At 38.7% G+C, this 27,196-nt stretch overlaps 1 protein-coding gene across 2 annotated transcripts in view; it reads right to left on the bottom strand.

Moving 5' to 3' along the window:
- Window positions 1-27,196, bottom strand: part of LOC131055475 (protein LPA3) — a 57,615-nt gene that overhangs the window by 17,475 nt on the left and 12,944 nt on the right. For both annotated transcript variants that reach the window (XM_057989965.2, XM_057989961.2), the window contains exons 3-5: window positions 23,075-23,122; window positions 22,905-22,944; window positions 22,525-22,625 (exon numbers count right to left, since the gene is read on the bottom strand). In XM_057989965.2, the coding sequence (XP_057845948.1) occupies window positions 22,525-22,625; window positions 22,905-22,944; window positions 23,075-23,122 (189 nt within the window). The remainder of the gene's footprint in view (window positions 1-22,524; window positions 22,626-22,904; window positions 22,945-23,074; window positions 23,123-27,196) is intronic.

Below are 27,196 nucleotides of genomic sequence, written 5' to 3'. Positions count from 1 at the left end.
GAAAATTGTTGTCATGATGCATTCATTTCAGAGATGTGATAATGGGTTAGCTTCCCTTGTTTCAATTTTTCCTTCTCCTAAAGAACCTCCCCCCATCTATAACAACATTTTAGTGCCTAAAAGAGTTGCTACCAATCCCTTTGAGACTCTCCCATGCTCTAAGGATGAAGACTTTAAGAGTGATCTTGACAATTCTCCTAAAATGTGCCCTTCCTATTTAGCTATCCTAGAGGAAGAGAATGATATCATAAACACCTTTCTTAATGTTACTTCACCTTCCCTACATGATGCCTCTCTAAGTGAAAAGGTATTGATGGACATTGACTTATTTTCTCCTAAAGTTGGTCCTTCCAATGGGGGCATGTTAGTGCAACAAGAGGTTATGAACACTTCTTTCAAAGATCTCCTTCCTAAGCATGAATCTTTGGAGAAATATGTTCATGTTCCTCCTAAAAAACACTCCCTTCATGAGGATCATTTTGTGCAAGAAGATGACATTATCCCTACATTTCCTATTGATGGCATTTCCTTTTCTAACAAAATTCCCACTAGAGATGATGAATTAATGATAAATGCTTACCCTTCTCCTAAAGTTTGTCTTACCCATAAGCATCCCTTAGAGAAAGAAGATGAAATAATAAGCACTTTCCTTAATTCTCTCTCCCCTAAAGATCATATTGAACATATTTTGAGGAAAGAGGATGAGTTTAACACATCTATTGATGCTCTCCCTTCTAAGGATGAGGAATTAATAAACAATGTTATCTCCTCTCCCGAAATTGACAATACTTCAAACATTCCTTTCAACAACTTCACTATTCGGGATGAACCATTGGAAGAAGGTGTAGATTATTCTCTACCCCGTGAGAGAACCCTAGCCAAAGGGGATGAAATCAAGATTGAAAACTCCCTTGATAGTTTCTCACCTTCCTTGAGTCTTAATTATTCTCCCTCTAAAAATAAAGCATCTCCCTCTCCTCAATTTGGTTCTACTCATAAGGAAACCCTAGTTCAAAGCAAGATGGTTAACATTTCTTTCAGAGATCTCCCTCTCAAAAGTGAGACTTTAGAGAGTAATGTTGATCCTTCTCCTAGAGAGTTTATTCCCCATGTAGATCATTTGATGATAGAGGATGATATGACCTTTCCTCTTCCTACTAGAACATCAATGCCTACCCCTTGTCTCTCTCCTAAAATTGATTTAATCCGTGATGAGATTTTGGTGCAAGAGAAGACCATCAACAATTCTTCCAACACTTTTTTTCATTCCTCTAAACCATCCTCAATCAATTTGATACATGTGAATGAAACACCTAACAAACTCTCTTCACTGTCCAAGGTGCTTGTCCTTCTCAAAATTCTCAACCTTTAAATAAGCCTATCTTAGTGGTTCAAGGTGGTTATGCTAATGATTCTTTTTGCACTCCTAAGAAACCTATTATTACTGTGCAAGGAGGTTATTCTTCTAAGAGCCCTTATGAGTATGCTAAGCAACTGACTAGAGAGAGTTATCATGCGGTTGCTCATACCTATAACACAAGAAACAATAGGCAACCTAATCCTCCTCCAGTTATCCCAACTTCACTTCCTCCTTCTCAACCAATTCTTCCGCAAGCTCCACGTATTTCACAAGTTCTTGGTAAGGAATATGATCTCATAGAACAACTTAAAGCTACCCCTGCTAAGATATACCTTTGGGATTTGATCCAAACTTCTTCCGCTCATCATGGAATGTTACAAGATGCCTTGAAAGATTTGAATGTTCCTCCATCGAATACATCTAGTAATATAGCATCTTTAGTTAACTCTGTGATGAATCCTAAAGCTCAAATTGTGTTTACCCAAGATGAGTTGCCTACTAGTGAAATTCAACAACAATATGATCCCTTGATGATTGTGGTTATCATAAATGACACGGCTATAAGACGAACACTAGTAGATAATGGCTCTGGCCTTAATGTATGTAGCATTAATCTATTGCATAAGATGAATGTGGATACATCCCTTATTGAGCCTGACTCTCGTCCCATTCGAGGCTTTGATAATGTGGCTAAGTCTTCATTAGGTATTATCACCTTACCCATCACAGTGGGACCTGTTACTTTGCCTACTCCTATCCATGTTATGTCAGGAAATCTAACATACAACTTGTTATTAGGGAGACCTTGGATTCACAGTATGCAAGCTGTCCCCTCTACATTGCATAGACAAGTTAAATTTATTTATAACAATAAGACATATACCTTGATAGGTGATACTAATCTTCAGGCTTGTTTGCAAACATCTACTTCCAAAGGGAGTTCTTCTAAGCCTTCCTCTTCTAGTGATGACTCGTTAAACAAGATACCTATGGATGAATCATCACCCTCTAATAATCAAAATTCTTTGGATGAGTCTAAAGCTCCTGAAGAAGATCCTTCTCGACTTGAGTTTACACATGAAAAGGCTTTTGATCCTGAGAAGGTTCTCGCAGAAGACGATTGGGGATCCCTTGACTTTAATCCCACCTTTGTAGGTGAGTATAGGGTTCCTCCTAGAGATCTTAAAGGTAAAAAGAAGGAAGAAACTAGAGATCAATCAGTCTTACTTGAACCTATGAGCAATAATTTTGTGGCCGCTTCTCAAACTTCTTCTCCTCACACCTTTAATTCTGAAGAATTTGATTCTTTGTCTTATGAAAAACCACCTTCTCTTCCTGAAATGGCTGATCGTTATGGTCGTGGTTTTCGCATTTTTGCTAAGCATGGGTATCATGGAAATGGTTGTGGTGCTCATGAACAAGGGATAAAAGTTCCTCTAGAGACTAATTTTCACAATTATGCCTTTGGACTCGGCTATAATCCCTGCAAACGTACCAAAGCATCTAAAAGACCATCTCTCAATGTGAATGCTATATTTAGTAGTGATGATGATCTCACTTCAACTAAATCATCTTCTACTTCTATCATCTCTCATTCCCCTCATAAGGAAATCTTGGCGATGAACAAATCTCTTTATGATTCCCCTCAAATTTCTAGATCCACTTATGAATCTTTATCTCCTATTCATCACAAAGTCCTTTCCTCCAGGGATAAGGCTCTAATAAATTACACTCATCTTTCTTCTAAGATTTCTCGTAACTGTCCTTCTTCAATTATTATCACTTTATACATGTTTTTGATCTCACTTATAGTTGAGCATTTAGCATGTCAAATACCTCATTCAATCTATCATGTCTTTAAATAACATTAATGGCTATTATGTTGCTCATCATTATGTGACATTGGTAGCTCATTTACTAGGGGCTCATTGTCATTCATGATAGTACAATTTCAAGTGCAATCATATTTTTGAAGCAACATAATAGCCTAATTCTCTATGTTATCTCTTGTTCCTATGGGGACAAGGGTGATTTCATACATCTCTTCTTTTGCTTATGTCCAAATCTCTCCCTAGAAGATTGTGTAAGTCCTTCTCATTGAGGCAATGATCTTTCCTTATTTTTATCTAAGGATCCACTTTTTCCTATTTTGTGGATGGTGTGAACTTTATTACGTGATGTTATTCCTTGTATGCATTTGTTGTTGTTTGTTCAAGGATTCTCTCTTACAAGAGGTGTAAGTCCTTGACTACAACCTCTTTTGAACTTGGTAAAATACATCCATAATGAATTCACTCTCCCAATTGGGTTAAAAGGAGTGTCATCCTTCATTAAGAATCACTTTCACCTCACAAAAGAAGGAAGTATTGCATTCTTATTCTCTTCTTTGTCTTATTCCTCTCGGGGATAGGTATCTTTTGTACAAAGATCTCTTCTCCTCTAAGGATCTCCTTTACACATACTACAGGATATCCCTTCTCAACTATATTATCCTTGCTTAAAGAGTGCAAAACTCTCTTGCTTGGATCTATGACATTGTTGCATTTTTGGGGTATCTTCTTTTGTGATGAAGGTAGGTATCCTTGTTCTACTTTGCTTATGACATAAACATTACACTTTTTGAGCAATGGGTCATTCTCGGAACCAGAGCACAGACTCTTAGAGCGAGATGTCACGCTTTTGTACTATACATATACAAGTTGTAGCATACTCGAGCATAGACTCCTATGAGGTGCTTCTAACCTCCCTTACACACACATGCACGAGGTTGAGTGGAACTAGCAGCATAAGGCTAGACTTTCTCACTCTCCTCCCTTACATGGATCACCTAGACAGACTCTAGGGGCTAGTTTTCCATGTCCTTTTCCCATGGATCACCTAGACAGACTCTAGGGGCTAGTTTTCCATGTCCTTTTCCCATGGATCACCTAGACAAAATCTAGGGGCGAGAAGTCCATGTTTTCTCTCTCACTATTCTTCTCATGGATCACCAATGTGTGTATTCATGCTTTTTTCCTTTCTTTTCTTCTCTTTGCATTTTGTTTCCATTTACATCCTTCATCTTGTGTTAGAGAACTCTCAAATCGTCACACTCTTTGTTGTGTTGGAATTGAGATTTAGTCCTCTTTCTTACCAAATGATTCTCCATTAGATCTCATATCAAATCTTCTTGGGAGCATTTGTCATCAATATTCTCTAACAATTCAAAGTGGTAAACATGATACCCTGTTTCAACTCACTAAAATTAGCAAGCCGAAACAGGGGGGGGCATATAGTTACCCTCGAATTTTCATCACCTTCCTTAGTAAGCATTAGGTGATTTTGTGATCTAACACGTGTGTTTTGTAGGGTGCGGTTCCTAACTGTGTACTGCAGATACCGCTGGGGGCTTTGTTCGACAGACTTATGGATATATCCTTTTTCAAATAATGTTTACTTTTCTGTACTTTAGCTTGCATATGCACGTAGTGTTCATATGACCGCTAAAGTGGGGGCTAAATGTAGCGTCGTAAATTGTACGCACTTGCTAGGGTGGTACAATTTCACACCTAGTTTAGCACCCGCCTTAGTGCATTTTACATTTTGCATTGCATTTCCCCTTGAGCACTTAATTAATCAAATTAATTAGGTCTAAGGTTCTATTTTATCATCTCCCACATCATAAAGTTGGGCCCTTTCATTGATGTGTGCCCTTTTCATTTTATTCCTCCTATACATCATTTAATCAAAAACCCTAATTAGGTCCTATTTTGAACTTGGGGGCTTGATTTCGGGGTCAAAACATCTCGAAATCACCTGTAACTTCGGAATTCTCTCTAAAATCATCATATCCGATGGCCCTGAAAATTTGGTGAAAAGTTGTCGGGACCATGGCGCCCGAAGTGCACATGGTCCCGGACATTTTTCCCAAAATTTTAGGAGCACGATCCAATCATAAAATAAAGCTTAACCCCAAGAAATTGGCGGGATATTCAATCTCTAGGTCGGCCAAAAGACGAAATTGCGACCTAGGGTTTCATACATAAGAGCTCTCTTTCTTCATTTGAAAGGATCCGATTTTTGTTTTCAGGAACTTCATATGCAGCGAAAGAGAAGATCTTTGAAGACTTCAACAACATCCAACATCTTTCTATCAAGCATTTATCAATTTCATTCATCCATTTAGGGCTTGGAAGACATTGAAGAGCAATAGGAGATTACCGACTGAAGATTGGCTTGTACTCCTCCCTTGAGGGTTGGGTATGATTTCATGTTGTTTTCATGTCTTTGCATAAGCTTCAAATATCCTTTATTCATGCTTTAGATCACTTTGCATCTTCATTTAGAGCATTTACATTATCATTTACAAGCAATTAGGGTTTACTTTCTAGGTTGCTCTAGTTTGCTTTCTTGCATTTTAGGACCTTGCACACACACTAGGTCTGCACACACAATACATTTTACAATACAACTTGGCTATTCGTGGAGGTGTAAATCACCGAAGCGGGGGTTTGACTAAGGCAAAACCCTATATAGCCGCCCAAACACCTTTTCAGATATAAGTGCAGGTTTCGGGACTCGGACGACGCCGCAAGTTACAGATCCGGAAGAAGCAGGCGGAGACCAAACAACACACCAAGTTTCAGAGCAAAAGACCAGGACAGGGGCGTGGAGCGCCCTGGTCCCTGGGACAAGGGCGCTGGGCGCCCTGGTCCTCCTGACAGACAGCATTTTCAGCATTTTTGACAGCTTTTCCCAAAGTGCAAAACAGCAGTTTCCGGAGCAGTTTCAGGGGCAGAATCAGGACAATGGCGCCCGCGCCCCTGTCCCGAACATTTTCAGTCAGATTTTAACTCCGGGTACGCATTTTCATTCTTGTCTTATCCTTGTGTTTACAGCTTTCCATCATTTAAGTTCAATTCTGTAATCTTGTTATTAGTTCATACTTGCACTTTGGGGTTAGGGATTGAACTTGCATCATTTTATCTTTCAATTACAACAAGGGAATAGAAATCCTAATAGGTATCCCGTGGCTCTCTCTTCCACAAAAAGAAGTAGCCAATTGTGTGATACCTCTAGGCTCTTTCGTATTCCACAAGTGTGTGGTTGAAAGTGAGATTTGGGCATGTTTGCTTAGTTTCACTTTTTCTCCTACACAGAGTCTTTTCGGCTTGGATACCATTCCAAGACACTTGTTGACCATATCTTCTATAGGGATTGTAATTGGAACCACACTACGCTTCTTCCCAACAGCAGCTTCTAACCATCGCGGAGTGTTTGCAGGTTCTTTGGATGCAGGGGTTGTCTGAGTATCTGGTGAATTAGCAATAACCAGAGTTTTCATGGGAGGGGTTGTCTGAGTATTTGGTGAATTGACAATAACCAGAGTGTTCATGGGATTCAATTCACTCTCCATTTCTTTACCTATGTCCATTTCTTGTAATGCAGGCTCACCCAAATCCTGTTGATCCATTATTACTTCAACCTCTTCACTTGGATCCAGGTCCACAACAATGTGGCTCAATGTTGGCTTTTTACTCTTTTTCTTGCTCCTTGACCGAGTTACTCAGGCTACTGTAGAACCTAATGGTGACTGTTTTGATCTCCTGGTTTGGATTTTTTCAACAATTGACTTTGAACCACCTGCAATATCAACAATTTCATTAGTGGAAGAAATGGGAAGTTGAGTCACAGCACGTGAGTCAACTCTTAGTTCATGGGAGGATATGAGCGGCCCTTTCTTAAATTTTTGGTCTCTCAACCACTTCTCAATTCTCCTTACAACATTAAAAGTTTTAGCTTGGATATTATCATCTTCCTTTTTATTCCAGTCAATCTCAAGGATTGGCTTTCCTTGAACCTCCTTGTTGAATTCAGGATCCAGAACATCTTCCCTTGTTTCCTCCTGTACTCCGGATACATTGATAGGAAGCTTCATGGTGATTATCTGCTGCAGAGTAAATCTTGACCACAGTCTCTTCCTTACCTCATATTCATCACTGCAATTCTCCCAATAATCTTCCAAGTGGGGTTCATGACAGAAGTGGTTGTCCACATTTAGGTTTTCCATTGTATAATCTCTGTTATCAAACCTACGTCTAGCAACATAGGGTTGTAGGTTCATCCTCTTAAATTCCAATTCCAAATTTAAAGCATTGGATACGGACTTATAGCTATAGTATCCAAGTTCAATAGGAAAGGCAACTCCAAATTCGCCTTTTGCCCCCAACCTTTTATCAATATGAGCTAGTTGCCTGCTCACCTCTATGAGTACATAGCTATCGAAGGCATACCTAGGTAGCTTGAATGGTTCACCTTCGAAACCACCTACCCGAAGGTAGGTGAACCTAGGAAATTGAATGAAGAAGCTGTCGTATATACTTATTAACTCCATTGCTTCAACTAACATTCTCTTGTTCACATCACCCTGTAGTTCAAAAGTAAGTCTCCCTACGAAGACACCATTCCACCTGGCAATATGTTCTACATGTTTTTGCTGCTATAACAAAGGGTAGTAATCATAAACCTTCATGCCATCCACCCATGGTTCATTGAGCAAACCAGGCCAATCTCTGGTACAAGCTAGTATGTAGAAAAGATAAGAGGACATATAAAAACTAGACATACCCACAAAGTTACTCAAACCTTCATGGAGTCTCTCTGCAATTACTTGGGCCCAATCAAGATATTTGTCACCGGATAATAGCACCTGAATGTAAAAATACATCCAATCTTCCCAGTAAAAGGAGTGTGAATTCCCTTTTAGCCTATTCAGTAGTATAACAATGTCTCGCACTTCTGTGATGAAGTGCTCTCTAGTTAGGGGCTTTGGCAGCCGTGACCCTCCTTTCTGAACTCTAAGGAGCCAGTTTCTTGCAATTACACTTATATACACACTCTTTTTCTCTGAGAAGAAGGCGTATGAGATCCCAATAGACCAATCCTCGTATGATTCCTTGTGTGGTATTCCCATCGCCGCCATTACGGTTTCCCTATTGATACCAACTAGCAGCTCACCATTACTGGTTCTTATGTATCTGTTCTCGACATCATACCTATTCATACAAGCTACCACCAAATCTAGACATGGTGCACCAAGTGGAAATGCAGCGGCTTCAACGAGACCACTTCTCACCATTTTCTCCATGATTGAACAAGCTTGAGGGTTCTTGGTTCTTTCTAAGAAATCCCCTAGATTGGCATGAGCCAAGGAAGTATCATCTAGTTTTGGTAATATGCTCACTAAACATGACGTCCGGCTCGACAATACCAGCCTCATACTGCCTATCTATATTTTTAATCAAGCAATTCTAAAACAGGGTAGAATTCTACTCCAACAAGCTAAAGATTTCCTTCCTACACTGATAAATCCTCAGAACTAAAGAAATACAGCATAGGGGAATTGTTTGAACTTACCCGTTACCACCATGAATCTGGAAACCTTCTCAGGAAAGTAGAGCTGAATTTACCTTCGGCGTCTCCAATTCGCTCAATTATAGCAGCTGCAACCCTTACAAATTATGAAGATGAATTCATATATCCTTTTTGAACAGACGGGAAAGAACCAAGAAAACTACACACGCTTCATAATGATTCCTTTAAACGTGTGAAGTAACAGTGAAATGACTAAAAACTTGACACTTTCTTAATTGCCCATCACCTCCGCACAAGTAGTTAATGTTTTCATGATTACTTTCCAAATTTAGAATTTTAAACTGTTAGATGCTGAGAATATTCCTTCTTGCTGCACCGCTTTCAGTGTTTAACAAAGTCTTTAGAATCAGCTTGAAGTGAACTTTTTGAACCTTGAACCATCTTACAAAGAGTTCCATGGTTCAAGTTCAATCGGGAAGAACAAGGATGAACTAGCGGCTCAAAACAATACCGGGAACGAGCAATAACCATGACTAACAAGCAAGAACTTTGAACCTCGAACTGATGAATCGAAAAGACAATTGGTTCAAGGTTCAAGTTCAAAACCAACTTAAAACACATTCACACCTGCTCGTTAAATAACATTACATAGCCGCGACTCATAAAAAGACGTTTTGAACCTTGAACCAAAAAAAGGTTCACGGGTTCAAAGTTCAAAACGCATAACAATAACGCGCTTGCTTTGGTGGAGATAAAGGCCGCTAAAGACATTTACCTAAAACGCGCCTTGAACCTTGAACCTATTGAACTATTTTTTAAAGTTCAACGGTTTAGGTTCATGTTGTGACGTTTTCACACATCGCCCCATTGCAAATGGGGACCCATGTTTTTTTGCTCGTTTTGCTCGTTTTCGCTTTGCTTTTTAGAGGGTTTTGTTAGTTTGTTAGTTGTCTGGATTTAGGGTCAAGCCTTAGGGTTCTAATTACCGTCTTTTCGGACCAAAATCCAGTCAGTTTTGAGAGCTTTTTTGAATTTCCTTTTCTAGAATGCAAATTTTGAATGAAATGAATTCGCCAGAATGGTCTAATTTTCAATTGGAATGTTGATGCAGAGCTTAAATTTGTCTAAGTGTTGAAGATGAAATGTGAATTTTTGTCCAATTGAATATTTTTGACCAAATTTTGACATTTTTGATTTTTGATCCTAGGCATCTCAAATGATTTGTTTTCGCCTTGTGAAGTGTTAAAATGTGTAAAATCTTGTTATTTTGGCCTGTAGGAGCAAAATCGCTCCTGTCCCTCAGTGAAGGACGGGAGCTCATTTTCAAATATCTCATCATCCTTGCAGAGTTCAGACAAATTTTACGTTTGAAGTGATGGAGAACGACGAGATCTTTCCATTGAATATAAATTGAAGATTTTCATGAGCACAGAAAGGCCTCCAGGAGCAAAATCGCTCCTGTCCCTCAGTGAAGGACCGGAGCTACAAATCAAATTTCGCCTCGTCCTTGCAAGATTTTAATAACTTAGCAATTGGAGGACGTCCAAAGGAAGATACTTTGCCAAATGAATATAATTTGATATGCAAAAACGAAGGAGAATGACCTATATTGACCAAATCGCTCCTGTCCCTCTCCAAGGGACCAGGGCGAGGTACCTTGTAGCTCTCGTCCCTCTCCCAGGGACCAGAGCGATTTCCTTCATTATGCAAAATCCAGACAAAGGTCAAGGCAAGTTTACGTTCAAAAACAAGGAAAAACATGAGATAAATGCGTTGAATATAAATTGAAGATTTTTGGGACGTCCATAACAGTGCTAATTGCCTAAATCGCTCCTGTCCCTCAATGAAGGACCGGAGCTACAAATCCAATTTTGCTTTGTCCTTGCAAGATTTTAACGTCTTGACGATGTGAGAAGGTCCAAAGAGGTACATTTTATCAAATGAATATAACTTGAAGTGCTGTCGGGGAGATCAACAGGGTAGCAAGTCCGGCTTGAGTGAGGTCCTGATCCTGAAATTTGGCTAAGTCTGGAATGTCCTGATCCTGAAATTTGACTAAGTCTGGAAACTGAAAAAACCTCCAAAAACTAGATTTTGCAATATAACTCCTGGAGGTCTGAAACCACTCTCAAACATCCTGAAAGTATATATGGAATATAACTTAAAGTATAAGAAAGAAGAAACATAGAAGGAAATGTCACTTATACTTCGAAAAGTGCGAAAAGTCAAATTTCGCTCGTGTCCTTCTCCAAGGGTCCAAAGCGAAATGCGCTCGTGTCCCTCTCCAAGGGACCAAGGCGAATCGCTCGTGTCCCTCACCAAGGGACCAGAGCGAAAATGCTTAGTTGAGCCATTCCTGACCTTGTTTGGACGAATCGAGACATCAAAGGCATGGTGAAGGACGAAATGAGCATGATAGAACATCCAGACTTGATCAAAAAACAATGAAATGATGAAGTTTTGCCTAGAGGGTCAAATTCGCTCCTGTCCCTCACTGAAGGACCAGAGCGAAGTTCTTCATAAGGTACGATCTGGGCAAAGATCAAGCAAATTTTATGTTCGAAGGCAAGAAAGGAGGTCAATCGAACCCGTTGAAGACAAATTGAAGATTATCAAACGTCAACAAAGGACCAAAATGCTTAAGTTCGCTCCTGTCCCTCAGGAAGGGACCAGAGCGATTTTTGTTGTAGATGATTTTCTCGCCAAATTTCAACCGATCTCAAGGCATGAATGAATGAAAGGAGGCATTGCGAATCCGTTGAATATAATTTTCGAAGGTGATGAAGTGAAATGAGGCCCACAAGAGCAAAATCGCTCCTGTCCCTCAGTCAGGGACCAGGGCGATGAGGTACGTATCTTCCCACTTTTTCATTTTTGGGCGCTAAACAAACATTTTTTAAATTTATTTAAATGCTAGAAAAAAATCGATATTTAATTAAAAGCATTTAAATAGCGCATGGTATGTATTTATTAATTATTTTTTGCCTTTGTAAAAAATCGAAATTTATTAATTAAAAATAAAGGCATTTAATAATTAATTATTAATTTAATAAAAATCAAAAGGGAGCGCTTGGGTTTATTTTGTCAAGGTCGGCCTTTATTATTTATTTAAAAATCGTTTTAATTGCTATATTTTGCAAAAAGTCGGCCTAAGGTCAATATGAAGGTGAGCGCCTATAAAGGAAGGTGTTTATTTCATTTTCACATCATCATTTATCATCTCTCATATGCAACTTGGAGAAGGCAAAAGAGGAGCGAATTTCATACAAAGGAAGGGCGAAATTATCATTCAAGAAGAGGAGCGAATTCAATCAAAGGTGGTGCGAAACTACTATCCAAAGGAGAGGCGAACTTGAAGTTTCCATTTGAGCGAAGTTGCCTAGGACGTCAAAGACATATCAAAGATGGCGAAATTGCTAACTTGAAGAGGAAATCACGTCCAAGACTTGAAGGGTGGCGAAGTTGATAAGAGGAACGTTCTTTTGAAGATCACATCAAGACCATCTTATTTCAAATTTCGCCTAGGCGAATTTTATTCATTTTGCATTTTAGAGTTAAGCTCTCAAGTAAGGTATGGCAAGATCTCTTGTTTTAATTTCGAATTTTGATTGTCATTGCCTTAATTTTGTTATTTTGTTTTTCCTTAGCTCAGTCTTTTTTAGGAAATGATTAATAAAGGACTTATCATTAAGTTTCCTAAAAAATTGCTCTCTAATTTATGTTATGTATTGCAAAATCATGGTACTAATTTTGAAATGTTGTGTAGGCATCAAATGGAGGTCTCTTCAAGGAAAATCAAGCCGGATCAAGGACGGTCTTCGCCAGGACGGTCTTCGCCAGGACGATCAAGCCAAGACATGGGCGACCTCTTTCAATCCAGCGTTCCAAGGCGAGGTACATCGTCATCCTGCACATCAAGGACAAAAGGAGTTAGAACAAGAGTTAATTAAAGATAGCCTCTCAACGACATCAAATTGAATATCTAGCAAGCTTCAAGTGTCAGATGAGGTGGCGTCCTAGTCATCATTTCTCCAATCAGTGAAGTCCATCTCAGCATGTCCAGATTCAATGTACTTAACTCATGGAAGGTGGCACAAACTCCGATGTACCTACCCCGGCTATCCATTGGTCGATTTTTCTAAAAGGGACATGTGTCCAAGCAATACAATTTTATCATTGGTCAAGCATTAAATGTTATGTAATGGTTGTAACAAACCCTAATTAGGGTTTTCATTGTAAAATCTTGGCCATTGATCTTGAATTGATCTAAGCCATCAAATTGTATTGTGGGCACTATATAAGCCCAGGCATTTCATTTTGTAAAAGTGGAATTTTAGATGATTAGAGAGAGTTGTAGATAGAATTAGAGAGAGTTGTAAATAATTGATAGAATAGCAATTAGAGTAGAATAGGAGGACAAGGCAAGAAATTGTTGCCATTGATTGTAAACAAACTCCATTTTCATTGAAGTAATGGTGAAATATGTCGTTTTCTTGCAATTTGCATGGTTTCTTGTTGAAGTCTTCAATCTTAGATGGTAGATAATTAGATGAATGGAGGAAATGCGATTGATTAATGATGGAATTCGTACATCCACACTACTAGCAGTTTGTTGATTGCAGACTTGCCTTGCGTAGTCAACTGGAATCGTTCAGCCTAAGCTCAATTTCAACTTGTCGCCTCTTCATTGATATGCATCAACTTGGATGGTATCTATGCCTGCGGTGATGATTTGAACATCATAAAGCTTCCCTAGAAGATCGCACTAGCCTTGTGTAGATATTCCATTGATGTCAAAACAAGATCTAGTTAGAGTTTCATCAAAAGGTCAAGTCATTGCTCCTACATTCTTAGTATTAGGATTAGATCCTCTCTTCGCCCTTATCCTTTTTCCATTTTTTTAATTTAAGTTAGTAAGAGCCTGTGTCCAGCAAAGCAGATCGGAAGTTCAATGTAAGTCCCCTTGTGATTCCAGCAAATCACATCATACCACTGGAGCTTGTCCACACATGGAGACCCCACTAAAAGAACCTTGGAGTCTACCTAACTGATCCTTTACGCGAATCTTCAGCAGTTAGAGACTATTTTCTCAAGAGAGGATAAGATGCCTTTAGGTATTTTATTCTGTGTATGATGGTGTACAAAATACACGTCAACAGTTCAAAACGAAGAGGTACAAAAGACCCGAAAGAAATAGAGACACCAAATGGCAACCCGCAAGCTTGGACATTTTAAATGGAAAATTGCGAGGGTGCTAACAGATGGTAAACAAAAGGAGCTCATGGAGGCAGTTTTTATGGTGAAGCTGAGGGAGATCTCCAGCATAGGACACAACAAGTTCACCAGCTGAGGGAGCAGTTGGCAGCACCACCACCACCGGCCCCTTTTTCATCAAGGACGCCCTCTGTACCCCCTCGACTTTGATTTTCAAGTTTGGTCTTAGTGTCATTTCCCATTTTGTTGTATGTCATCAAGAGATGACCTTTTTTGGGGGGGATGATGTTGTCGGGTAATTATGTCCTATTGTAATTAAAACGTTATGTGTGTTAAGGGTCGGTGGTTACGTGACGGTTGTCGGCAGTTGGCATTGGACAACCTACACCGACACCTATATATATGTACTTGGTTTCCTATTTTAGTGTGTAGATATTGTCGAAGAAAGTTATGATTTGAATGTACTGGCATTTGGCATTAATGAATACATAGATCTGAGTTCTTTTGTTTACTTGCATTGCTGTATACTGTCATATTTCCTACATTTCGGTACTGTTATGCATTGTTATGCATTGTTGAACACACACATCCCTCGGGGGAAAACACTGGAGTTATCTAGTTTGAGGATCACAGGGTAGCCCAGTTCTAATTCCATATGCAGATTGAGATCAAGATCAATACACCACGGTTTGATTCAGATTTTTGTTGTTTACCATGTCATGGGGGGTTAGGTTTAAAATAATTAAATAGGCTTTGTGTTACTAATCAATAATCATTCCATCAAGACATCTACACATGATGTCAATATGCAACACCAGCACTTTGGATATCTTAGTGCATGCACATAAACCCCCAAGATAAACTGTCAAAACCTGATAGGTCTAAGACACAGAAAGATCCTTGGCAAACTACATATCAAAAGAATCCACATTCTTTGATGTCTGTCATCTATTTTGTGGGGAATATGCTATCTTTTCTTATTTAGAATTTGGACTTTATCTAGCTCAAACATTAGAATGACACATTGAATTGTCTAAATTTCAATCTGAATGTTCATCGCAATATCCTCTCAATCTATCCAAACTGAAGATTTCAATTGTCTCACAAGCTCCCTCAATTGAGAATAAACCAAAGATAAACGGTGCATGTGAAAAGTTGACATTGATTTAATCAAGGCAAGCAATAAGCAGTTTGCTAAATCAAGCACAATAGTCAAATTCAGAGTCACCAAACAATTACCTTTGAAAAAGGGGAATATTTGTCTAGTGCAGCAATAAACAATTAATAGCAGATGATTTTGGCCAAACAATAGTAAGTTCTAGCAAAGCATTAGTGAACAACATGCTTGCTAATTTTCTCTACATCTATATTATCAGAAACAAGAAACGGAAACTGCAATGGCAACGGCAACGTGAGGAGAAATAGAATATTTAGAGGTTGCATATAAGAAATGGATTTTATATACATATACATTTTCCTATAAATAAATATGTATACAAGTAAACATTTGTGAAATGTAACAAAATTAATTTAGAAAAAAACAAAAATTATAAAACATATTTCTCTATTTTAATTTAATTATAATTTATAATAAAAATAAGAATCAAAAAATATTAAACTCCATATCGGGTTGCATTAAAAAAATGGTCACTAACAATGCTTGACTCCTCGAAGTTGGAGAAAGCTAAAAAATGCAAGACTTTCGTTCATACTTTAACAGCAATGGCTTGAAACGGTGATTACAGCTTTGGAAACGGCCGTCTGCGACAGAAAAACACAAAACAAAGGTTTCCCCTCACATTTTTGGTAACATAGCTCTACATTGGTTAACTCATCAATGTCATAGAAAGGTTGTGCTGACATAAACTAAATCATCCATACAATATGCACTCATTCACCTTGTCTTCATTTCCGATCAAAGAAGACATGATTGAGTTATATGTGTTATTTTGTGAAGTTATTTGATGATATTTGGACACAATTTAATGACAAAGATTGAGAATTCCGTGGCACAGTCCATTATTCAATGATATCATCTTAAATAATGTTCCATTTGGAGCTACATCAGCATGAAAAAAAGCTCCAGTTTATTCTCTAAAAATTATAAATTTAATTTTAAATGATGATAGCATTTGTGAGTTAGAAGGACATCATCATTCTACTTCAATCTAGTTTAGGTTTTGTGCCTCCTCTATTGTCTTAAGCATTCATCCCTTAGTTGAATATATAAGGATGAGACTCCTCTTTTTAATTAAGGTCCCCTCTTGGCCATATTATCTTGTTTGTAGGTTCTTGGTGGGAAGATTGGGGTGGAATAGCCCAAGTCTTCAAAAGGTAGCCCTCTGACTTGTCTCAACCTTGTACCTCTTCTGGTTGTGAACATAACTATAGTTATTTTCAATGTTCCACAGGCATTGGGGACGGGGGAACGCAAGGATGGGCTTCGGGGACGGGGGGACAAAGGGCTTAAGTTTCGGGGACAGGTTTCAGGGATAGGGGCACGTGGGCCTTGGGGGGGACACGATCCTGTGGAACACTGGTTATTTTGAGCCATCCACACAAAGAAACACAATAAGTTGACTCAATGTCTCAATGATCTAGTTTTTGTGCAAAACAACCTTAAGCTTTACACAAGGAAGGTGGAGGATAAATCACAAGAACTTATTGATCCCCACAGTGACTGGACTGTGCAGGATGAGGAGTTGTCCTTGTTTATAGAGGATGAGATACTTGATTTCGAGAGACAAGCTATGGAGGGTGTAAATGCAGCAGAAGCCTGGGAGATTGGATTGAATGACATCAATGCAGATGATGTTGAACATGAAGTAGAGGAGGAAACATTTCCATCTAGTAGCAAGGTGGAGCCATGGTTGCAACCTTCTAGGCCAAGCAAGGAGCAGCAAAAATTTGTGAGGACTAGACACTCTCCTCAATTTTTCACTAGAACAAGGAAGAGGAAATTGTAAATTCTTGCAATTTGTAACTTGCAGGGATATGCAATTTATGATGACGAATTTCAATGGCGATCATCATTAATTCATATCATTTACTAGTGGCCGTTGTATTCGCATGATGATGCAATTTTGTTCTTTATTTGTATTCAAATCTAGTAGAAAACACTCCCTCAACACTGTGTAGTCTCATTTGATACATTTTGTAACTAAATTTTGCACAAAATTTATGTTTTTTAAGAAACATCCTTTTTTTAGTTGGTTGAGTTTTAATGAGGCAGAAGAAGTTTTAGTCTGCCTAGTCAAGTATGCAAACTATGGATGAATCCATCAAGTTAACCACAATTGGCTTTATGGTTTTTTTTTCCTAAATCTTTAAATCTGGCAAGCAGGATTTTTCTGAGTGTTTGATAGGCTTGCAAACTTCCTATAAGGTCTCAAAAGGCATAATGGAAGCTCAACTTCTTCCATATACATAGTTGGATGTTGGCTAGATGTGTAATGCCTCGTGCATAGGTCCCTTGTATATCCAATGACAATGGATGCAAACTTAAGGCATGCATCTGTAGCCTGATATCAAACACAATGTTTGTGTATTTTCTGTTATGCATTCGTTCAACTCTCATAGTGATGGGTTTATATTGACTTTTCATGATTTCATTGGGAGGTAATGATGGGTGATGACAAATGTTAATGATAAAACTAAGCTAATTTCATTGCAAATTGCAGCTGCTATTAGAATTAAGATTGAGAATACTACAGGTAAATTGCGTCTTGGCATTATGAACTTTTGATGCAGGGGTATCCACGTGGAGGAGGAGAACTTCAATTTTGAAATTTCCAATTTTGCTTCTTGTAGGCGTGAGATTGTGGGTGTTTTGTCTTTTGACCGGCTCACTAAAGACTCCCAAAATGGCTCGAAGGTCAGAAATGTCACTGATTTTTGCAATTAATATTTTTGGTGTGTGCCTCTTTCAGATTGGGCATATAGCTTTGGTGAAGGGTAAGTATGTAAGAGATAATAGAATGCATTGATGGAGGTGTTGAGTCTGCCTACATGTGCAGGGGAAGGAAAAACACCTAAAAGAATTGGCTAGGAAAAGGGGCATCATGGGAGAAAGAAGTATCGACTCAGCTGCATAGAGAAAAAAAAAAGTGAAAAGTGAAAGGCATGAATGAAGTAACGGAGAGTGGGGGAGTAAGCAATGGCCCAAGATGAAGGAGAAAAAATGTGAGACTGTAGAGAGGTGAGAAAAGAGCCCTCCCAAGCGTGCGCAATGGCAGAATTAAACCTGCAGGTAGAAAGGCAATAAAAATATGAGAGTGAACAGGAGAGAATGATGTGTTGGGGGTGTCTCCAATTGATCAATAAGTGTGTTAAGGAAAGGAAGAGGAGAAGATAAGTGCAGGTTGAAGAGGAGAATAAGGGTTGCGTCAGGAAGAGAATAAGCTAGCACTTCTAGGAGGTGAACAGAGTATAGAGATAAAGGAAGACTTAAACATCAAGTTTGAAAAGATCAGTGACTATGTGAGGGACAAAAGACCAAGTTTTCAATTACAGATTAAAAACAAAGAGAGTAAAGGAAGAAGGTATGGAGTGTGAAAATAAATCCAAAGATGGGATACACAATGATTGCAAGTGAAAAGAATTAGAGGCTATGAAAGCCAAGATTGTTTTGCTAGATGCAGATTTATGTAAATTGTTTGGATGTAATTGTTTTCTTTTTGGATTTCAATGAAATTTTTTGAATGCATCTCTTTAGTTTCCATTGTGTGTGGAAGTGTGTTTTGTGAGTTGTAAGTAGGCAAAGGGATTCTATATTGCATTAGTGGTATCAAAGCAAGAGTTCCTGTGTGTGCAGACAGAGCGCCGAATGTGAGGCAGTTTGCACCAGGACCTGAGGGTGGAAAGTGTGTGGATTTTGCTTGCAGATGAATGTGCACATTATAAGAAGAAATTTTCAGAGGATTTGAGGAGCAGAGGTTCCTGTGATTGTAAATAGATCACCAAAGGAGGCAGTTAACAATAATACTTGTGAACATTGAAGGAGGAATGAGAGTTTGAATATTTGTGTAGAAAAGAGAAGAGAAGAAGAAAATATGGTCATGAAGGAGACCCATTACTTTTTTAACAAAGATGTATTTGTAAGTGAAGTTATGTATGCAGCTGAACAAGATGATTTACTTTTACAAATTGAATCAATGGGATAAATTCATTACAGGTAGAGCTAAAGTTTCAGCAGAAAGTGACAAGGTAAAGTCTGATTTTATTGAATGTTATGATGAGGTTGACTTGCTTAAGACTAGTGAAGATGACGACTGCCTGGTTAGAGAGTTTGACTATTTGTTAGAGGATGTGGAAATGGAAAGAGAAGAGATGATTTGTTAATGAGGATTGCAGCAGTGGAGGTAGAGTGGAATGTATTGGTTGCAGGTCAACAAGGTGCTATGGTTATATGTCTTGTTGAAGGCATGAAAGAAGAGAACAAAGTTGAAGTTGTAGCACGTAATGAGAAGGTAAATTCACATTTCATTGAATTTGAAAATGATGGGTTTTATGATTTAGAGAATACAGATGAGATGGTCTAGGTGGATCTTGTTAGTGTTGATTGGTATGTAGAGAACGGTTTGTATAGTGTTGCAGTGTTTTATGCAGATGCATTTTGGTGGAGGTGGTTGGACTATGGTGGGTTGAGTCCCATGAGATTAGAGGAGAGTGGACTATACATTTTCAAGAGGTTGAATGCAGAACAGAGTTTCTAGTGGAGGGTACTTGTTCCATGTAGGTGCTGGAAGAGAAGGAAGAAGAACACGTCAGAGATGCCAATTTCAGCAAGGGAGTTTGTTGCAGATTGTTTGCAATTTGAAATAGTACTACCAATCAGCTCCAGTTTGTGAATCCATATTCACAAAAAAAATTTACCTTGGGTGTCTGATGCAGTGGGTCAAGCAATCCTACACACCCAAAAATATTTCATTTTATGCTTAGTTGGATTTTTGGCTTAGGTGGATTTTTGGTATTTAATAAGCCAAATATTTTAGAAAATATTTTGGCATTTGTTTGTAATAAATGTAAATGGTGTCCAAATTGCATTTAGGAAAGTTTAGTGTAAATTTGAGTGAATTTGATGCATTTGGGCGTAGGATTCTTTTGGCAGCCCACATTCACCTCAAATGGCCCCAAGATGTACATTTGGCATGTTTTTAGAGGCTACAGGTATGACAAGAATCTCCATGAAGGTTGACCAGTTCTATTCCAGGCGCCAGCCACAGAAAGAAATGGACAAGTGGCAAATTCTTTATGAAACTGTAGGAGCATCTTCATGCATGTTTGAGGAGCTTTAAGGCATGCAAGAGAGGGGGTTATGGTTTTTGAGTGTAGCATTTATGGGAAACCAAATTCAAGGAAAGGAAAGGTAATTTCATTTTGGGTTGATGAATAGAAAAGGGTAGAATTTCATTTGCATGGTAGATTTTTTGAAGTGGGAAGTTGGAGGAGAGTTGGGTGAAGGCTTGTAGAAGCCACATGCTGCTGTAATTCAGCATTGTTGCAGGTCTATATCAGACCTATATCAAATTGGGAAAGTGTATTGTGAAGCATATAGGCTAACCTAGTTGTATTGCAAAATTGTTTTAAGTTTCAATAAGAAATTCTTAAGTTTTGTTGCATCAATTTGCTGTTCATTTCCAGCCATTTTTCTGTCGTTTATCAGCAGATGTGTTTGTGTGTTTAGAGTGTTTGTTTGAGGCATGTTTTGAAGGGACTTACATTCCTTTGCATCAACTTTCTTGAGCCTAATCTATGCCATGAAATTGCATTACAACTTGGAAGATATTTGAAGCAGAACAGGATGTGAATGAAACAAATCTGATGCAGAATTTTCCTTAGGTTAATTTTTAATAAACGTTTGAAAATCATTACAAATAAGCAGTATAGTGGATTCCTATTTCTGTAAATTTGATTGTTTTAATATATGTTCCTATAAAGTACTAATATTTATAATTTGATAAAATTAGTAAATTACATCTGTGTAACTGTAAATAGAAAGTTGAAGGCTTCTGGAGAAAAAAAAATTAAAAAAATAAGCAAAGGATAAGAGATTTCGTATCCAACAAAAGAATCAAAAACCTCAACTCAACTAATTACGTGATAAGTCCAATAATAGATCAATGAATAAAATGAAATAAAATTTTCAGTCTTGCACTGTTAGAACTTAGAAGGCTGGTTATCTCAAGAACCTTTAACATCAAAAAAGTTTAAACTTGTCTAGGAAAATGCCAACGATGCAGTACTAGACCCCGTGACCACCATCATATGATCTTTGTTTGAATGCATTGGTACATTAAAAGATATATATATAGCAGCTGAACGAACGCAATATTATAAATTTATAATCGGAAAATAGGTGTGGCCTGGCCAAGCACTTAGCAGTCTTTTCTCTAATCAATTCCCTCTCTCCCTTAAGGCTTTGACTTCGAATCTCTCCTTCTCCCTCTTCTACGCGACTCAGCATCCCCCAAAGCTTATGGTTCTTATTTTTTATTAATAGTTTTTGTCTGAAAAAAATGAGGTTCTTATTCATTGGGTTTAGGGTTTTTAATTTTCGGCAGTAAAGAAAATTGTTTAGGGGTTGTTAGTGTTGAGACATGGACCAGCTAGGACTCTAACCTAGGACCTTCCATACGCTGCTGGAGTGCTCTACCACTGAGCTACTGGCCCCTCTTGGACCAGTCCATCGTTGGTCCAGGTGTGGCTTATTTCCAACACCAACACCCCCCTTAAGCCACACCTCTCGTGTGCTTGGGGCTCCTAGCCTGAACCTGGCTCTGATACCATGTTGAGACATGGACCAGCTAGGACTCGAACCTAGGACCTTCCATACGCTGCTGGAGTGCTCTACCACTGAGCTACCCGCCCCTCTTGGACCAGTCCATCGTCGGTCTGGATGTGGCTTATTTCCAACACAACATTTAGAGGTCCGGAAATCAGCAAAATTTAGGGCCAAATTCTGCCCTTGCACCAATTCCATGCAGACTCCTATTCTGGGATGTTTCATACCCGGAATCGGCCTCAATTTCGAGTAATTCGATAACATAGGTTTTTACAAATAAGAAATATAAATGATCATACTAATATTAGGCCCTCAAGCATAGGCTCAGACAGTAAGACGCTTTGACTAGCATTCAACACATCTCCAGTTCAAAACTCAAATCAAACTGCAGAGCAGGAGTTGGGAATCCTAGCAATGCATAGGGGTTATAGTCGCTCGTCCTGCTGTTCAACACCTTCTGAGTCAATGCCAGGTTACTGGACTACCAATTTCCCCAGATATCAAAAAATTAAAAATAAATAAATAAGTAATCATACTAATATTTAGCAAAATTTACTTAGTATGATCTATTTAGATAATACTTTATATAAAATGTTGACTACTGCTAATGAAAAGATTACCAATTGACAATCTAATATTTGAAGAACTAGTAAACATGGCCTCATTAAATTGATATCCACTCTTCTATGCAAGAGTCAGAAATTACACTTCCCTACAGCTAGGTTTCTGCGTACGTGAATTCAATGAACTAGCTGTGATTGCAGACAGGTGAATGAATTTAGAAAAAGTGAAACAATGTAAGGTCAGAACATACAATGCGCGTGCGGGTGGCTTGTTCAGGTTTGAAGAAGATTCCACAAAATTCCCGAATCAGAGCCATGTTAGAATTCATTTCTATGCCTCCCTCAGCATCACCTGAAGCTCTTTATACAGGTAATTTGTCAGCATTTGCTCTGTAATGATGATCATCATAAATGGTCAAATTGAACTATATATAAACCTTGGAGATTGCTAGTTCTATTCATAACTGAAGGAGACTCCCCACTTTCTTTCTTTTTTGCGATGTGTAAGAAAAATAACTAAATGTGAAATGAATTCTTACTGCATAAGTCATCAACCTTCTGATGTATGTGTGCTAGATTAAAAAATTCAATGTAAGATGTAAGGAAAGAAAGGAATTAGAAAATTTTGCACCCGAAACAGAATCAAGCCCAGCTGTTGGAAATTCAATCTCCTGACATAGCATGAAACATAATGAGAGCAATCTTCATCGTAAGATTTAGATAATGAGAAAAGTTGGAGCAATCACATGATTAGACATTTTCTATCTCCTCAAATATATTTAAGCTTAAAAGATTGCTTACCAGCAAATGTTTTGATTCCTTCAATGCCAATTGTGTTGCCACTTTTACCTATGAAAATCAAGAAGAGACAAGACAAATTGAAGCATATAAGCATTATTATTAAATAACGATATGATCTTAGACAGACAAACTGATCTGCTCTAAGTAAGATTGGACTCAAATTTGTGTGTCCATTTTTAATTAATCTCGAGTAAAAGTATAAACAAAGAAGGGCATGTAGAATCCATGATAAGAAGATAGCTGGGAGAAATATTACCACTAGACATCTAGAAGCTACTTTCTAGTTTATTATACTCAAATGTTAATAAGCATCAGGAAAACAGTGTTAAAGCTAAAATGCATATTAAGCAAAGTTAAAACATAAGTTGAGTTGACCACTTAAAATTAAACCTAGAAGATTACATGATAAAAATGAGCACAATTAATATTTAAAACTAATGCCGAATGAGCACTTAGAACTACATTAATCATATCTACTACTTTCTAAACAGATGCACTTTGAATTTGCTGAGCGCTATCTAAATTGAAACTAAAGATACAAAATTTTCAATATATGATATGAGCTTCGGTAATATTTCTGGATTTGACTATGTAAACTAAAATTGCTCAATTTTTAACTATTAGAAATAACATAGACACTCAAACAGGTTATTAAAACCAATATCTTCTTAGAATAAAAGAGCTTCTGAAGAAAACTGTTTATATTTTTATTTTTTTTGGCCAGATCACATTCGGTGATCCTTCAACAGGATAGAGAGACAAATATCTTCAATTTTCTTTGTTACGAGTAACAACTAGCGCCTCTCTGCCTATGTTTTTAAGAAGTCAAGGATATCAATGTTTTACAAATTTGTGGAAAAAATAAGAAATAACAAATCTACTCTTTAAACAAATAGTGAAAATGCATCTTTATCATTCTTACTGAATAATATATACCATGAGAAGCTGCGCATGTAAGTGGGGCTACAACTAAAACAAAGGAAGAAAAGAAATCAAACCCAGGAAAGAACATTAAACAGCATACTTGATCCAGGTGGATATGCTCAAAATAGTTTCAAATTCCATGTGGCACCTCACAGAAGTAAATCAAGATTTGGTTGCTTAAAATGTGTGTTACGAGGTTCGAACTATGAACCTCCCATCTCCTATTCTTATGTACTGCCACCAGGCCATCCGCTTTCCTTGGGTTCTATTCTCGGCGGTTTCTATTTAACTTCTACGCTAAGTTTAGTTCATTTGCTAAAAAGGGAGTTGAGCAGTTTTGAACCACCGACCTCCACTCTTCACATTTTTCTCTCCACCAATGCAGTTGCGGGTATTTCGGGATACTCTTGGCGATTTTTGGTTTTTGTTATATGATAAACCGTGAGTTTAGGGCTCCGGCCAAACCCGAGCCCTCCCCCATTTGCAAGCATAAACTAATTCAAACAAACCCAACTATTAATAATTTTAAAAACCAACCCAAGATTATATTGTTAAGGCTTGAGCCAATTAATTTTAAGGGTTGAGTATATTTTTGAAAGATTAAGTGTTAAAATTGGGAGATATGAGTGATTGTACAATCATATGGTTTTACACCATAATTGGCAAAATGTGTGTATAAAAAGGGGGGTATGTTGTGAGTTTGGGAGGAGGAAATTTGGTAGTGAATTGAGACTGGAGAAGTGTGAGAAAAATTATTTTGGAGAGTTTGATAGTGAATGGTTCGTCTCTATGCATTGGGAGCTTGAATTTGAGCTTGTTGTACGTGGGAGAAGGACTTTTGTAATTCATTATTGTCCGAGGAGACATGAGGAGTCTTTGTAACCATTGAGGTGCTTTGTAACCATTTTCTGGAACTGAAACAAGGATCGGCCACTCCATTGGAGGGACCCAGAGATGTAGCCAATTGGTGAACTCCGTTATCAACTTGTGTTTTGTCTTCTCTCTTCTTTCTCTCTTTTGTTCAATCTATCGTTATTTGATTATTATGTTTATTTAAGCAATTTGATTGTAATTTTAAGACCTTCATTTAATCGTCGCAAAAGTTAACATCTCACGTGCAACAGTCATAGATCCTAACATCAGATCAAGTGGTATCAGAGCTTGTTTGACTAGTGTTTGCAGAGGTGGATGTTAACACGATCTAAGAGCCAATGTGGTGAAGGCACATTTGCAGAGTATAATCCTGAGATCAGTAAACAAAGGACCTTTCCACCGAAGATGTCAGAAATTGTAACTGAACAGGAATACCCTGAGCTCAATGAAAGAGACTTTCGGAAAGCTTTTTTTGAAATGAAGGCTATGGTGGAAGTACTCTACAAAGAGAGGCAAGATCGGATGAAGCATGAAAAAGGAAAGTCATCGAAGGACCATGGAGATCGAGAGGATAAAGGGAAGCGATCAGGAGGTGGCGATTCACCACCAAAAACTCCTCCTTCTTCCCCTTCTTCTTCTTCTACTTCTATTAATCCTTTCAAGAGCACATCTAAGCCTGTAATTAAACTGGATGTAAAATTTGAATTACCTAAGTACTGTGGGGAGTTAGATGCTGAAAAGTTAGATGATTGGGTCCAACAGGTAGAGGTGTATTGTAGAATACAAGGCCTAGTAGAAGATGCCTCTAGGATCCAGTTAGCCACTCTCCGATTGGGAGGAACAGCTCTCACCTAGTGGAAGAGTAGGACTCAAGCAAAAATTGCTCACCATGGTAATGTTAGTATGACTTGGATGGAATTTGTTGCTGCTCTCAAGAAGCAGTTCTACCCTTTGGGTCATATGCAACAATTGACAATGAATTGGCAAACCTTAGGCAATCTAAGGGTCAATCTATCCAACATTACACCCACGAGTTCAGAAAACAGGCTATTGCTTTGAATGTGCCATTGTATACTCAGGATACACTGCTTAAGTACATAGGTGGTTTGCATTCGTACCTAAGACATTCTATTTTGATGTTGAATCCTAGTAATTTGGATGAAGTCAGTGTTCAAGCCACACATCTAGAGTCCAGGAGTAAGAATATTGACAATGATAATTTTGTACAAAATTCATCTAAGGTTGCAGAAACAAGAAGAGAAAGGAAGATAGCTACTGTTAAGGAGTTCACATGTTCTCATTGTGACAAGAAAGGTCATGATGAAGAACATTGTTGGCGGTTGCATCCAGAATTGAAACCTAAGTGGGCTCAGAAACAGAAAGGTAAGTGTTGGCGGCAATATTGTAAATGAAAATAAAACTAGTTAATTAAGTTGTAATTGTCTTGGTTAGTTGGCAACCGAGGGGTGGCAGTTGCGGTGCGACGGTTGGCGCTCGCCCCCCCTCGGTATCTTTATATACTTCCGAATGTAACTTGTGACGGGGGGGAACAATTATGAATGGAAGAAGATCTCTTATACTTGTCTGATATCTATGGCGTTATTATTCTGCATTACGTGCTTTATGTTTTAAGCTATTCACCCGAGAGGGCAAACATTTGGCGCCGCTGCCTAGACGTACTCAAGAACGGAAGACGCGATGGCGCACGGACACGATGGGCCTACCCATCGGTGAGATTAACCCAGAGGCTGACGATGCGCAAACGGAACAATCGTCGTGGGACGCAGAGCGTGATGGCAAGAGGCAAAGGGGAAATATTGGAGGCACTTGGACATTGGGCACTCTTCCGCGAAGCGGAAAAGGGCGGTAGATACGGCCTCGGCTTCAGGGGAGCCTGACAGCGAGAGGGATTCCAATAGCACGAGGAATCAGAAGCGGAAGAGGAGGATGATAGCAGCAGGGCAACGGAGGAGCGAGTCCTGTTTGCCCCACCCCTGCTACTGATGGGCACGTCGTTGCCATCATCTGGAGTAGGCGGCACCCTTATTCCAGCCTTCGGACAGAGCCGCATGCCAGTTACACTTGGCCCCCTACAGCAACGGGTCGCATCACCGAGCCCAACCATGGCGGCACCTACGGAGGACATGGCAGAGTCAGGGACGGAGGAGTCACTGCATCGGGTAGTAGTCGTCGAGCAAGGGCTGAGGAAGGTAGTGGATACAGAGCCTCGGGTGCAGTTGGACGTTGTGGGGAGTGACACCGTGGTGACTGTGTCTGCGTCTTTGTTGGAGGAGCCGACGACAGCGAACCATCCCCTGGTCGTAG

This window comes from Cryptomeria japonica, chromosome 2, assembly GCF_030272615.1.
Source record: "Cryptomeria japonica chromosome 2, Sugi_1.0, whole genome shotgun sequence".
Taxonomy (NCBI): Eukaryota; Viridiplantae; Streptophyta; class Pinopsida; order Cupressales; family Cupressaceae; genus Cryptomeria; species Cryptomeria japonica.
Note: the sequence above shows the minus strand (reverse complement) of the source record. Positions and strands in the feature narration are given on the sequence as shown.